This window comes from Babesia bovis (assembly GCF_000165395.2).
Source record: "Babesia bovis T2Bo chromosome 4 map unlocalized Chr4_2, whole genome shotgun sequence".
Taxonomy (NCBI): domain Eukaryota; phylum Apicomplexa; class Aconoidasida; order Piroplasmida; family Babesiidae; genus Babesia; species Babesia bovis.
Window position 1 is genome coordinate 47,594 of NW_026261572.1, and position 14,084 is coordinate 61,677.

The 14,084-nt window shown below is 48.0% G+C and overlaps 1 protein-coding gene across 1 annotated transcript; it reads right to left on the reverse strand.

Moving 5' to 3' along the window:
• Nucleotides 1-58: 58 nt before the first annotated feature.
• Nucleotides 59-13,253, reverse strand: BBOV_IV000220 (uncharacterized protein). Its single transcript, XM_001609140.2, has one exon. It carries the CDS (start codon nt 13,231-13,233, stop codon nt 88-90), a length of 13,146 nt encoding a protein of 4,381 aa, XP_001609190.1. The 5' UTR covers nt 13,234-13,253; the 3' UTR covers nt 59-87.
• Nucleotides 13,254-14,084: the final 831 nt, after the last annotated feature.

Here is a 14,084-nt window from a genome sequence, read left to right on the forward strand (position 1 = left end):
TGCCATCTATAGGCACACAACTACACTTTCATTCTTCTGTATACATTAGGGACAGAATGTAAAATGACACAACATTAAATCTGTAACTTAGTCTAATGACAACAACTCAGGAACGGTGTCCATCATGTCCAACAGGTTTGGTTGCAGGGCAAACTTAGTGCCCTTCAATGCCAATGCACGATCCGTATTGGCAGTTCCATGCCATAGATGCAACTTGATACGCATGGGCTCCAAACCTGGGCCGAAACCATCGGCTTCTAGAACTGCATCTGGAGTATTCACTTCCTCTACCCACTTCATGGGCAAACATACTACAGAGCGTTCACTAGGCATTTCTTCAACCCTAGTGGCAGCTATTCCAATGGCTAGATAGCCCTCTGGTGCAATAGGCTGCCACAGGAATATACCAGGGTTTTCAGCGTCATCCTGCCATAGTTTGGTATAACCGGTAGGAACACGGCAGAATTTCTTTAGAGGCGAGTAACCGCCACTCTTGTTAACACATTTCAACACGGGGCATTCCAAATTCACCTCGTTGGGTAAGGTGAAGTAGTGCGCCAACTGCTGCAACTCGACACCCAAGGAATGGCCAAGTTTCTTGGGCATCCAGACAGCAAAGCCGCTACACTGCGACACTGGGCGCACATCAGTATGGAACTCGAGGCTGAATCTCACACCCCAATATATATTCAAATCAGCAGCTACATCGGTGAGCTCATCGAACGACATCTCCAAGTCCGGTAGACTCACAACACCGTCTATATCTCGGTCAAGGTACTGCATAAAAGCTTTGAGTTCATGCGGTTGCGCAAGAATACGTTGTGGGTTTGAATTTATCAAACCACCTAAAATCTGACCGTTTATCCTATCAGTCTTCAGGGATAACATTAACCCCCGGGGACCACCGCGCTCACACGCAATTTGGTGTAAGCGAATGTTCAACAGGCGCATGATAAGTTCGTCGGAGGTACTTGCACTAAACAAGCGACCTAATTTCGACGACCCGGCAAGAGAAGCTTTAATGTTTTGTACCACTAACCGCATTTCACGAAGCTGCTGGAAGTACGCTAGACACTCGGTGGGCGACACCGACTCGAAAATTTCCTTTAACATCATCACCTGACATGCAGTGTATTGCATCTCTGAGTTAAAGAACTTAAGACAAGCGTAGGTTATCCTTGGCTGGAGTCCTACTAATGCTGCTACCTTTTCAGGCCTCTTCTGAGCATAGCAGAATGAAGTATCGAATGGTTGGAACCTAGCACCAAGATTACGCAATCCAATCTTGGCTTTAGTACGACTTCTGTGTAGCCAAGCCCTTATAGCCTCTGCCTCGGCAAGCGTGACAACTAGGAACCTGCGGTTCTTGTTTATACTATATAGCGAGACCATGGCATCCAGTATCGCCTGGTAAGCAAATTGCTGATCGGGACCAGCACCCTTTTTACCTAGTTCATTTGCAATATACGACGATATGAGCTCAGCATCCTGTGGATCCTCGGGGTCTATAGCACGTATGATGCTCAGTGCCATAGGCAATGATACTGTATTATCTGGCAAGGTGGCTAATATCTCAAAAGCACGCGCCAACCTGCGCTTAATTCCACGTGGCATTGCGACATCCAATGTTTGAGCGGGTGCCACTTCATTAAGTGCAGTTCCCTGGGTCACGGGAACGTTGTTTGACATTGATTGGAACTGAGGAAGGATATCGGTTTCCAGTTCACCCGTGACGTCCAACACAACAATGACATTCTTCAATCTACGATATGAGTTGGATGACCATTTGATCTTGTAGAAATTTGGGCTTATAGATATATAATCTGGGAATGGCATAGTGAGTTGCGTACCATCTTTTCTGTAGAGGTAGAAATCCTTGCAACCAAGGAACCCGCAACCGTTTGGATCCTTTGAAAGCTGGTCCAAGTTCCACCTGATGACTTCTTCCTCACTACGGCTGTACCTATGTGGCTGGGGAAGCTCTTCTTCAGTTTGGTGCTCTTCCTCTTTCATTTGTTGCCTCTGGTGTGTAGCTTCTTCTTCTTCCTCCTCCTCTTCGAGGACTTCCATTTCTTGTTCATGTTCAGCATCGTATCCAAATTCTTCGTCGATAGGTTTGTTTTCCATTTCGAGGTAATCTTGTTTCATCAATTTTCCTTTGGCAACTTCATCGTTCGCTTCTGCAGCCACTTGTTCCTCATATGATACATACTCATCTCCGTCCAGATCAAGTTCGTCATCTTGGGTGGCAAATATATCCAGTAACTCATCGCCAACAGCAGTTTTTTTGATAACCTGAGGTTTAACAACTTCCTTGACATCGTTGAGTTTCAGCGGTACCATTGACACGCCGATCAAAGGCTTCAATGTACTTTCATCTATATCATATTCCTTAACAAACGTGCGTATCCTGTCGCTGAAGGTGAGCTTACCACTAAATGTATTAGGGATGGAATAATCCTTGATTTCCCTGAATACATTGACACATTTGGCCAGTCCCTCAGCTTCACCCGCTGCCACACTTAAGTGGTTCTGTATCAGCTTCTGGAAGCTCTTCTTACGTATTACATTTTGTACCGACTGCTCGAAAAGCACGCGGGAGAATTTCATTTCATTGGTTATACCGCGAACTATTAGCCACTGGACGCATTGTTTAATCTTGCTCTTTTCTGACTTTTGGTCAGTTGCAATTAAAGTCTCTACTTCACGCGGGATCACCAAGTGTAACGTCTGTCCCTTACCAATACCTCTCATACGCCAAGCACCCTGGGAATAGTCCCTAAACGTCATGTCGGCGCCTATGGTAATAAACGCAGTGGCATGTGCAGCTTGTTTTATATCCTGCCCCGTAGCGTGCACCTGGTCGTAGAAACTGAGCCTGCGCTCAGGAGGGATACCGCAATGGGTCAGCAGAGTGCTGCGCCAACGGTCACGCAAGAGTACCATCTGCCTGTCATGGTCATCTAAGTATACCACACCGTCAACGTGGTCCAGACCGCGCTTGAGTAGCTCCTGAGCTACTTGCAAGTTGCTTAAGCTAGTTATTAAGGCTCCGGTATCGATGAGAGCCAATGGTTTCAAGGGACTCTTGGCTACTAGGTCCAAGATTGTTTCACTGGTCCATCCCTTCTTGAGTACAATGGGCCCCTTGACTACGGTTGGGTCTGTGAGTACCTTCAGGATCATACCGTCAGTACCCTGACTGTAGTGGCAGGTACCCATTTCTACTGGCAAAAGCTGCGACGGAGTACCTGAGAATCCAAGCCTAATCGGGAATAACATAGAGCTACCCAACTCCATAGCACTGGCAGTAAGCTGTAACGTGGTATGCTCCATAGCAGAGGGAAGTAAAACGTTGCAGAGGTAGTACTCTATAACGAGACCATCGTTTTTCAATAGGTTATACAGAATATCTACCTGCTCCTCGTCATATACGTTCACTACATCCAGGGTCCAAATATCCGACGCACGATCTACGTACTCTACAGGGTTGAATATGTGCTCGTCAGTGATGTCGCATAGGTAGTGGTACTGCCTTGTAGACTTGCGCTTGGACTCCCTCAGGGTACCACCTGCACTGAGTACCCAGCGGTTGAAAGTCTTGTAAGCTTGTCTGTTAACGATATGTCCCGGTTCCTCATAGAATTGCTGTGCCAAATGCCGTAAAGCAGGTGCAAAATCGCATTTCCTAAGTCCCTGGTACAGGTAGGCCAGGATAGTGAATCCAATAAGCACGTCAGGGTGTGAGAATTCGGAATATTTGCTAGGCGTGCCTTTACCAACGAACGGCACAGCCAGCATACGCCTGGACAATGGTGTATTCGGGCTTATTGCTAATATTTCCTCGACCTGCTTGATGCTCAGGACACCATAGTTTACTAGGTTGACCCTAGATATAACATGAGGGAATGTGGACCAAATCCATTCCTTAGCGAAGTTCAATACTTCCACGGATTGTAACGATGAGTTAGGCTCACCAGTTATGAGGAAGTCAAGACATTGTTGGTAGGTTTCCACTACTAGCTGGTGTTTCTTGAGGTACAAGCAGACCCATTCGGCCATCAGTGGCAGCATCTCGCCGACATACCAGTGGTGGTTAAGCAGTATCAGGTGTGGCGAGTCACCGGCGTGGCATCCCACTACACCTTCACTGAAGCATAGCTGGATACGCTCCAGAACTGCCATTTCATTCTTCGAGACCTGTTCCTTGGAATTCGGTACCATGACTCGTAGAATGTGCCACGGCAGCAGCCACCTGATGTTATGGTCCGAGCCGTGCAAGTGTACCAGTGGCTTCTTGTCGCCAATGGGCCAGTGCAACTCGCTCTTGAGTGGATGTAGCAAAAGGTCGATTTCGTCCATTAGCACTATTGCATTGGAGAACAGCTCCAATATCCTCAGGCACATGTCAAGTTCAAGCTGTATAGCGCGATGCGTATCATCCACGTCTTTGGGCTTCTCCTTACTCTTGGGCGTTGGTGTTATCTTTGACGTACCCTTCATATTCCATATTCTCGTTAAACGCTGGTGCAAACTGTTTATCCTACTAACAGTGCCCTCGCTGACCATGGTACCCGATTCCAATTTGTGGAAGCAGGATACTACCTTGAGGAATATAGACTTGATGCTAGTGGGTGTACATATAACCACTGATCTCGTTTGCTTAGCCTGGAGTAGTTTCAGGTAAAGTTCCGGGGTAGCCCTGTCGAACCTGCTGAACTTGAGTGTGAAAACACCCTTGTGGATTACCGCAGAGAAGTTTTCCCTAAGTATCGCCCTTGTGAACTCCAACAATGCATGCGGACATATTTGTACGAACAGCCGTTCACCATCAGCTAGTAGCACAGAAAGTAGTGGGCCAACAACAGTGGTCTTACCTTCTCCCATAATCATCTGGTGGCATCGACTTTCACCCATTTGGGCAGATTGTACAAAGTTACGCACAAGCTGTACCTGGCGCTTGTGTAGCAGTATATTTCCCGAGAATTCAAATAGAAGTAACCTCGGGTCCAGCATACACTTGGTACCGCCATTTTGGGTAGGCAACACAGTGACATAATGCCTGGCAACGTTCATGCGGTTGGACAAGGTCCGACTTGACGTGCAAATGTCCACCTTTAGCGCATCTAATGCTTCTCCATGGACCTTGCCTTGCGATAGCTTTTTTAGTGACTGCAGCACTAGCATCAATTGGCATATGGCTTTTGCCGTTAGCGACCGCCTGTTGACAGCCATCATAACTGCTGCAACTAGGCACAGAATATCCTGAGGTCGATCTATGAACGGATTCAGTATGAGCAAATTACGATCACCATTGGACGACACCAGGCAGTCTACCAACTCGTCAAGTCCCACGAGGCACTCAATACCCGCTAGTTTGCCGAATATATACCCCCAACACTTCATAATATGCGTTTTGGTATCCTTTTTGTCCACGATGCAGTTTGCCTGGCGTAGTGCAGACCTAATACCAGCCTCCACGAACTGGCCGTCAGATTTGAACAATGCCAAAAGCCGTTCTCGTAGGGCCTGCAATTTCCTGAACTCCTCCGTGAGAACTTCAGGTTTTGCTGCCATCTGGTCGACGTAGGCATTGGTGAACCCAGTAAACATGCGCTGGCTTTCTTGTGCCTCCTCTTGCAAGTAGAACTCATAGTCCTTCTCCAGACGGGACATCATCTGACGTGCAGGTGCATATTTCATTACCCAGTGGCCTTCCAAGGATATAGGCAGCTTCTTTTGGTCGGGTGCCACCTTTGGTGGTTCTACATGCTCCCTGTGCTCAATCACTTCGCCCAGTACTTCAGCGCCCATGGTGGAGATGAACTTATCATCTACAACGGCATCACCCACTTTGCAAGGTACCATTTCCATCACATCCTTGGTGTAGTCAGTGCTATAGTGCACAAATGACCACGGTACCAAGAGCTGGTCCTTGGGGATAGTAGCGCTAATCCTGAGTACGTACTCGTACTTGTGGTGACGCTTGTAATCCTCAGGCCACATGATGGCACCGCGTTCGTCTAGCCTATTAAGCGTACGCTGTACCTCCGCGATAAACTTCTGAAGTGGCTGGTGGACTCTTGAAAACAAGGATGTCAACTGCTTCTTCTGGGTGACGTCTGGCGGTATCCTCGGCATCTGTGAACCCAGGGAGCGATCTGCGCTTAGGATTTCGAGAGTCGACAGCATAATGTTCTTGGTGTCCTGGTTTTTGTGTATGATGAACCTGGTAAGCACAGCTCCCCATTCATGGGTTGGCTCATATGGCAACGTTGACATTGGGAATATACCGCATAACATTTCGTAGACCACTAAAAAGTCGCCGTGGCCAATGCCTCTAGCAAACATCTTCTCTATGTACGCCAAGGAATCGGGTCCCGATAGTATAGAGTCAGGCTTTTTGTAACGTACATTCGTCAGGATATTAGCGGCGGCGTCCACGTAAACATTCTTGTCGATGCAGCTCTTGTCACATCTACTGTCGTAGTTGTGCACATTAGGCCGCTTGGGCATGGCAAGCTCTATTTTATGTACCACTGAAAACTCACGACCTACATCAGATACCTTATCCTGATCCAGGGCGTTCAGTATGGCAAACCTGTTGGACAACGAAGGGAAACGCCCAAAGTACGGCTGGCACAACTTGAGAAGTTCCTTCTCTTCCTGGATAGTCAATCTACACCCAGCGGATACATACCGCAGGTTGTTTATGTATCCCAGGAGCTCCTGGTGCAACACCCAGTTGATCCTGTAGGTCTCGCCATCCTTGGGACCGGGAACCTGTTTAACGGTACCAAATATGGTCTTTATGTTTTGCTGTATCCTTTGCATCCGCTTTGGTGGTTTGAGGTTTATTCCTTCCGCTACGTGGAGCCCCTGCCTAATGGCAGCTAGCAGTAAGTGAATCCTACACGCGTAAGCGTCTGGGTGTTTATCGCAAGTGGAATCGATTTTAGCCAGTACCTCCCAGAAAGCACGTTCCTCGCTGCTGTGACTCTCGTCGTCAAACAGCGTGGTCTTGCTGATGCGGCATACCTGGTCATACTGCCTATCAAGGAACCTGTTAAGCAGCAGATATAGGCCTGACGCATAGGTTGGAACAAACAGGAACGACCTAGAGGAGTGTACTTTGTAGAGGTAGTGCCTGCTGCCAGTATCTATGGCTGCCAGCCAGTCCTTGTTACCACCATCGTAGATCAACTCTGGCCAAACTACACCTTGCATTACATGCGCTATTTCATGGGCCAGCATGATACCTTCAGGTACCTTAGGGAACACACGTATAGGGCACCTAACAGTAGATACCAGTATGTACAATTCACCGTCCTCATCAGTTAACAACAGACTATTTTCCAAACCGCGGATAAGCGCAGCTGTCAACGGGCTCTGCCATACATCACCATAGTTCAAAAACAGTCCTGTATGCTCCTCACACATGTAGCGTATGATACCACTAGAACCTCCACCAGACCTAGTGGCACGGAACGTCAAGCCCAGCTTAGCGAATTCCACTACTTCCACGCGGTTACTATCTTCATATGACCATGCCAGTATATGGCTCAGGTCATCCAGACGCAACAGAGTCCTCGTTAACGACTCGATCAATTCGTCCTTTGGCGCCTGCAGGTTTACAAGCTGTTCAACTTCCTTGGTAGTTTCCGAGCCTATATGCACACGCTTGACAATGGCATTGGCATCAGCGTGTTGGAAGTACGTATTGTCCGGGGCGCCGTATGGCACCAATCGGATCCAAACACGAGTTTTTGCAAACCGTTCTGCAGTTGTGGTCTTGGGGTATCCCACAATATCCGACGATTTGATGTTCTGCCAGAAGTAGTACTCCTCAAGGAGGACATCGGGTAAAAGACCACGCATACACTCGGGTAGGATAAACTGCTCCCTGCCGCTTATGCCGCCCTCGGTGCTAGCCAACACCTCTTTCTCGGTGTTGCGGATAATGAGTAACGTATTCTTTGGCTGCGGAGCTGGTTGCGAGGGCTTACCTACGGAAAGTTCGGGTTTACCACTACCGAAGCCAACTATATTTACATATCGCGGTAGACTGGTGCAGAACGCCCGGGTTGCATCTGAGCTGTAGCACAACGAACGGTACCAAGTCCTACCCTCCTGCACCAGGTCAAACACATGGATTGCCAACGGGTTCTTCACTACTACAATTTCCTTCGTCACCAAGCGCTTCGAGCCGCTGCTGGTGTCCTCAGTCTTGGTAACAACTGCATTATTTGCAGCTGCAACTTCCGCTGCATGCTTACCAGAAGCTTGCTGGGACGAGCTCTTGCTACTCTTGCTTTTACCACCCAGCTTAGTTATGCTGGAGGCGGCATCGGTGATAACCGACGAAATACTGGATATAGTCTCTGCAGTGTTCTTTGCTATTTTCACGATAGTACTGTCGTCATTCGGTATGTAATCCACTGTGCAGTCCTTGATGCCACTGTACTCACTCTGGTGGAACTCCGATACGGGAATAGCACCAATATTGTCTGCTTCGCCAGTATTATGGCTGGAGACGTTGTACGTTGCTATGAGCCTGACGGAGTTGATGACATACTTGTTTGCGTCATATCTGACGTAGGTCTCATCCTGTTGCGTATCCAGGTTAGAAGTGGCTAACGTCTTGGCAATGTATACAGTCCACTTGGGCATGTGCTCCTGGAGCCAGGGGTCTAATACTGCTGGAAGCCACTCCAAACCACTGTGACACGCCGACTGTTTGTATACCATTTTAGGAGGTAACATGTAGTCGCGCGTATCGCGCTCCCATCTGATAAGGTTATAATTCCTACCGACCAGACGCATCCAATGACGATTATGATGGAGCTGTACAGTTGCACTCTGTACAGTGGATTGGCGATTAACCTGTCCCAAAAGCTCGACATAGTGCGGGAAGTGGTTTACCCACTGGCCTAGCAGCTGGAGGCGGTTACGTTTCAGAGTGAGTTCGCATGTCTGGAAGTTTAGTTCAATATCACAGTGCTGCATCACGCGCATCTTCAGCCACTCTTCATAGGCTTCAATCGGGCTCACTAGCTTGTCGGCCTTACTCTTCCGTCTGAGTTTACGGTAGACTTTCTTACCCAGGGACACTGTCATGTCCTTGGTTTTCTTGGTATTGTCCACAACCACGTCCTTGGTGTGCCCTATTATGCCCTTACTACTCGGTTTGGCATCTTCCACTGCCTCGGGTTCTGTGCGCTGCTCGGTTTTACTCTTTGCCTGCTGGTCAAACGCCCATGCGGGATCTGTGTTCTCACCCTCCTTGCCATCTAGGTTTTCATCGACGTAGTAGCTTTCCATTAAAACGTCCTCATAGTCAGAATCATCCTCGTCATCTATCTTGCCTGTTTTAAATTGTCTGTGTACCCAAGATGCCTTGGTGAATCTACCAGACCTTACTGGAAACTGGAGTTCATGCCAGTCGTCAGTGCTTGTCATGTCCATCCTGATCCGCGCTATCTCGGCATCTGACATGGCAAACTGGGTCACCTTGTGTACTAGCTTTTCCAGTATAACATCACAGCCAGTGCCTTTGGACCTCAGGTACTTCAGGAACCGCTGACGTATAGTTTGTACAACACCGAAAAGCTCAAGCTCTGGCATGAAAAGCGGTTCTTCATCAGGATCTTCATCGTTGGTATCCGAACTTGCACTGTCTACTGACTTTTCAACCTCGAATCTATGGTGGACATATACGAATATAAGCGCTGTCCCAAGTGACAAGAACATATCATCTTCATTTTCAGGTGTAGGCTGTCCGTTTTGGACCATGTAGTCATCGATTTGCATGATATAGCCGTATACCAGAGCAACATGGGCCATCGCAAGTGTGGCGGCATTTTGATCATTCGCTCTTGCTGCTTTCAACGCACGCTTGTTAAGTGCCTTGGCACCTTCCATTAACAACACACGCATACGTCTTTGGAAAGCCTCCAACTCAATGCAGGCAGCCTCACTACGTAAGCGAAGTCCTCTAACATTGCTGTGCCAACCGCTACCGGTAATCCTGGTAGGCCCCGATCCATCGGCAGGTTCCTGTGTAAACCTAAAGTGGCACGTAGCTTGGAAAACATAGCGGCATACATGAGTAGCCAATCTAATAGCAAATGGCAGTACTTTAGAGGCATCCCCAACGAATACGCAGTTGTCCCTTTCAAGTGCCAACTCCAGCATCTGCTCAACTGATAACAGTACACAGCCACCGGAGAAATATATCTCATTGAAAAGGAGACCCAGAGGCGTTGAGAGTATATCGGGAGATTGGACTGGAGCCATCTGAGGGTACACGTGGTCGTTTGCCATGCTCTTCCAGATACCAGGCTCGAACACCGAAGCCATGACTACCTTCTGCAGGGGCGCTGAAGCCACTGCGTGGAGGTTAGCTTCATTGGCGAAAAATTGCATGATCAGCGGGATACGTACATAGGATGCAGTGAGGTACTGGAGCAAGAGTTCAGAGTCACGCCGACCTAGGTTACCACCGTAGTCAGGAAGTGTCTGGAGGTGGAGTACGTCAGTCTCGTTGGCTACCTCGCAGTCAGTCACCAGGTTATGGGCGTCAGCTGCACTAGTGGGCGACTTTGAATTACTAGAGTGGACAAACCACCGCATCATCTTGCGATAATAAGTCTGACTCTGCTCGTCAGAGTTCCTGACCTTGCCAATGGGAGTAACCTTCAACTGCTTGCCAAATGCCTTGACCGTTATGGTTGCACTGGAGCTGCTTGAGGTCACTGACCACTTGAACGTGGCATCCTCCAGGGAGTACCTTGACGTGGGCACAATGGGACCGGACCAACCAATAGACTTTCCAATGAAGACAATGTCACGGAGGTAGCCAAACTCTGGGAACATAGCCGCGAATTCCTTGTTCTCACATACAAAGTACTTGCGCACATCTTCAACGCCACGGTTAAAACCCAATTGAAGCGCTACTAAATGTACTAAAAGCTCGTCTCCCGAGCCGATTTCAAGTGACTTTTCCCAATCAAACACAATGTGCTTTGGCCCAAGCATACGCTCGACAGATTCGAAGTAATCCAGAACCTGAGTACGCGCAATGACGGCTAAGGGGTCAGTGAGGCTGTAGTAACAACTTTCCAGGCCGAAGTTACCCAGGGAGAATCCAAAGGGGCTAATGGGACCCTGGCCCTTGCCTGAGTATATCAGCGAGACGTGACTCGGAGTGTCCACTGCAATTTTACGAGTGACGGCATCTGCTATCGCACATATGACACCTAGCATAATGGCCTTTTCACCCTCTATTGTACGAGTACGGATAAGCGAGCAGTATGCAATGGCCACGTGCCTAGCTATCATCTGCAGTAGCCTCAAGATATCAACCTGGGTCTCGAGCTCAATATCGCCGTTAGCCCAGAAACACAATACCTTACCTGGATCTGGCATTGTACCATCCTCATTGCGCATGGGTATTGGCAGTGGTAACGGCAATACCTCGAACAACACGTGCCTTATCAGCTGGAAGCGCCATGCGTAGGTGTACGAAATGGCATCTCGCTGGTTAGACAGCAAAGTGCAAACTTCCATACATTTGCGCAAGACCTTACAGACGTCGCTGAAGTTGTTTATTGGCATCTCGACACTGGTCATATCCACAGGCAGCAGCAGCTGGGACCTCATTGAACCTTTGGCCAACTCGTTGACATTGGGACCATCCAACCTGAACTTGCCAAAGTTCTCAAACTCAAAGTTTAGCTGTGTGTCCGGATCTGGCATACATAGCTTCCTGTCAATGGTACACGACCCAGTACCCATACCAAGTGCCCTTGGCGGCATCTTAGCCTGGAGGTTAGCATATACCTTGCCAATAACACACGCAGCAAGGTTGTAGAGCTCCGGTATGTTTTTCAGGGGCGAGCTTGCATCGTAGTGGAGACGGTTACCCTCAAGTCCCAGGGACCCAGCGGCCTTGGCAACACTGGGGAAGGGACTGTTAGTTGAACCAACAAGGCTCGACATCGTCATCGCAGACTCGATTGAAAACTCAGTGCCATCGACGTCAATCAAAGTCTCCTGCTGTGAGTCGTAAACAGCCTCCTCTGCAAGCATTACAGCCAGCTGCTTGCACGCAATTTCGATGAACAGAGACGAGCTACGGATGTTAAGCTGGCCGTTAGACTGGTCGTCACCAGTCAGAGAATCTAGATCGTGGTCGATCAATAGGCATATGCTAAGCTGGAACATGATGTGTACCATCCTTACTTCCAGGTCGTTATGTTCGTCCCGACGCAGGACAAGCTCAACGAAAGTGGCGATAATAGAGGTCATTGAGCCGGGCTTGTACTCATTTGTTGGTGCGTCCATCCATACGCCACCGTAGTTATTCTCTAACTCAAATTGCATCTCTTTTGTCGATTCAGTCTTCTGGTCCTTGCTCATGCGCGTAAAAGCCTCGATGAGAACCTTTTTGGCGGATTTGCCACTTGACTGCTCCTTGACCTCCTCAGTCTCATCCAATCGTACGTTAGATAACGATTCAAGCTTCCAGTTAAGCATTAGGGGCTTAGAGTTAAGGTATGGCAGCAGCACTTCATATAGGTAGGCATAATTCTGGGTGCTGGGTGCATACATCAACCTGAATATGGCAAACCAAAATGCACTGTGCAACAGCCTATCCGCAGATACATCCTTGAGCATCACAGATGCATCTCGCTCCAGTTGACCAATTTTGGTGTACCTGTTAAGCTTGAATGAATGGTACTTGAGGCCTGGGCCACCAGTGTTAACTACACCAAACACATACGATGATGAATCTGCTGGTTTGTATATGGCGTAACCTAGCCATTCCAATGGAGTTTGGTCCGATAGTTTAACTCCACCCGGTATTAAAAACCAGCTGTCATTAGGTAAGTCCTTCAATCGGGTCAATAGCCCAAAGATGAATCTATGCAACATCGCAAAATCGCCATTTCCGGCGTGCACAGTGGCATCATACAGATGTTGCCATAGTGCTGAATCTATCATGCTAATGGCCTCTTTAGCTTTAAGAAGGCCATTGCACATATCAGGTGACACAAGGGCACCGCCCTTCTCTAGTGTCTTGTTTATTATCCTCTGATAGAGCTTAGATGAGCTGTTTAGTGCGCTCGCCGCCGATATAGACGGCGTAGGTATGACCGACCCTGCATTGAATGCAAAGTAATGGTCACAGCACAGCTCAATAAAGCTGGGATCCTTCCAAATCCACGACATTATGCAAAGGGTTGTGGAATGCTCTCTACATGGTTGGGTGTAGCTTCAACGTAGTGAGTCGCACTTTTGGCAACACGAGCGCGGGATATGGCCACTTCCCGGGCGTTAACACTACTCTTTGGAGCTTCCTTCCACTGTTAAAGCATAACGCAGTGCATATTGTGTGTCTATGTGATGCCTGCTGCAGATTTTCCGATCCGAGGTACTGCAAACAAGCAGTGTATACTAATGTGCAAAATAAAATAGTTACGCTCACGGGTTCTGCTACTGTCTTCTTCGGGGGCGTAGTGCTGTTACGCTCGTATAACCCCCCCTGTGCGTCGGAGCCTTGAAAACAGATCACATGAATACCAAACACATTTATGTCATTTACGCAATAGATTCTAAATATTCAAAGTGATAAACGGCATTGAAACCCCTGTTATACATCGGTTGTGTAACGGGAACGTTGCCATTGATTCCTTATGTAAATATACTATAGATTCTATAGGGATGATATATATTTTGCACATCTATATAAGTTGCTATTGTATGACCCATCGCGGGTATATACCACGTTGTAGTATCACGAGGCGCTATACTGATATATCCTTTTACAACGAGTTTCGAGGTAGCACTATTCTAGGCTATATAAAAGGGCAAAAAACGTTTTTGTAGTTCTGTGTAACTGTATGAAACATTGATACGTCTATTGTGTCCCGGAGAACGCTTTCATAGCTGTCTCGCGTTATTTGAGCAAGGTGCTCCCACAGCCTGTAATTCTTTAGCATACACCCTGTTAAAACTGCTTGATTAACCAATAACCATAGTGTATAATATCTAACGCTGTGCCGGTGGATTCCGTGGCAATA

Bases quoted from the DNA above. Each gene is read 5' to 3' on its own strand.
- BBOV_IV000220 (XM_001609140.2), bottom strand. From the start codon at position 13,233: ATGTCGTGGATTTGGAAGGATCCCAGCTTTATTGAGCTGTGCTGTGAC.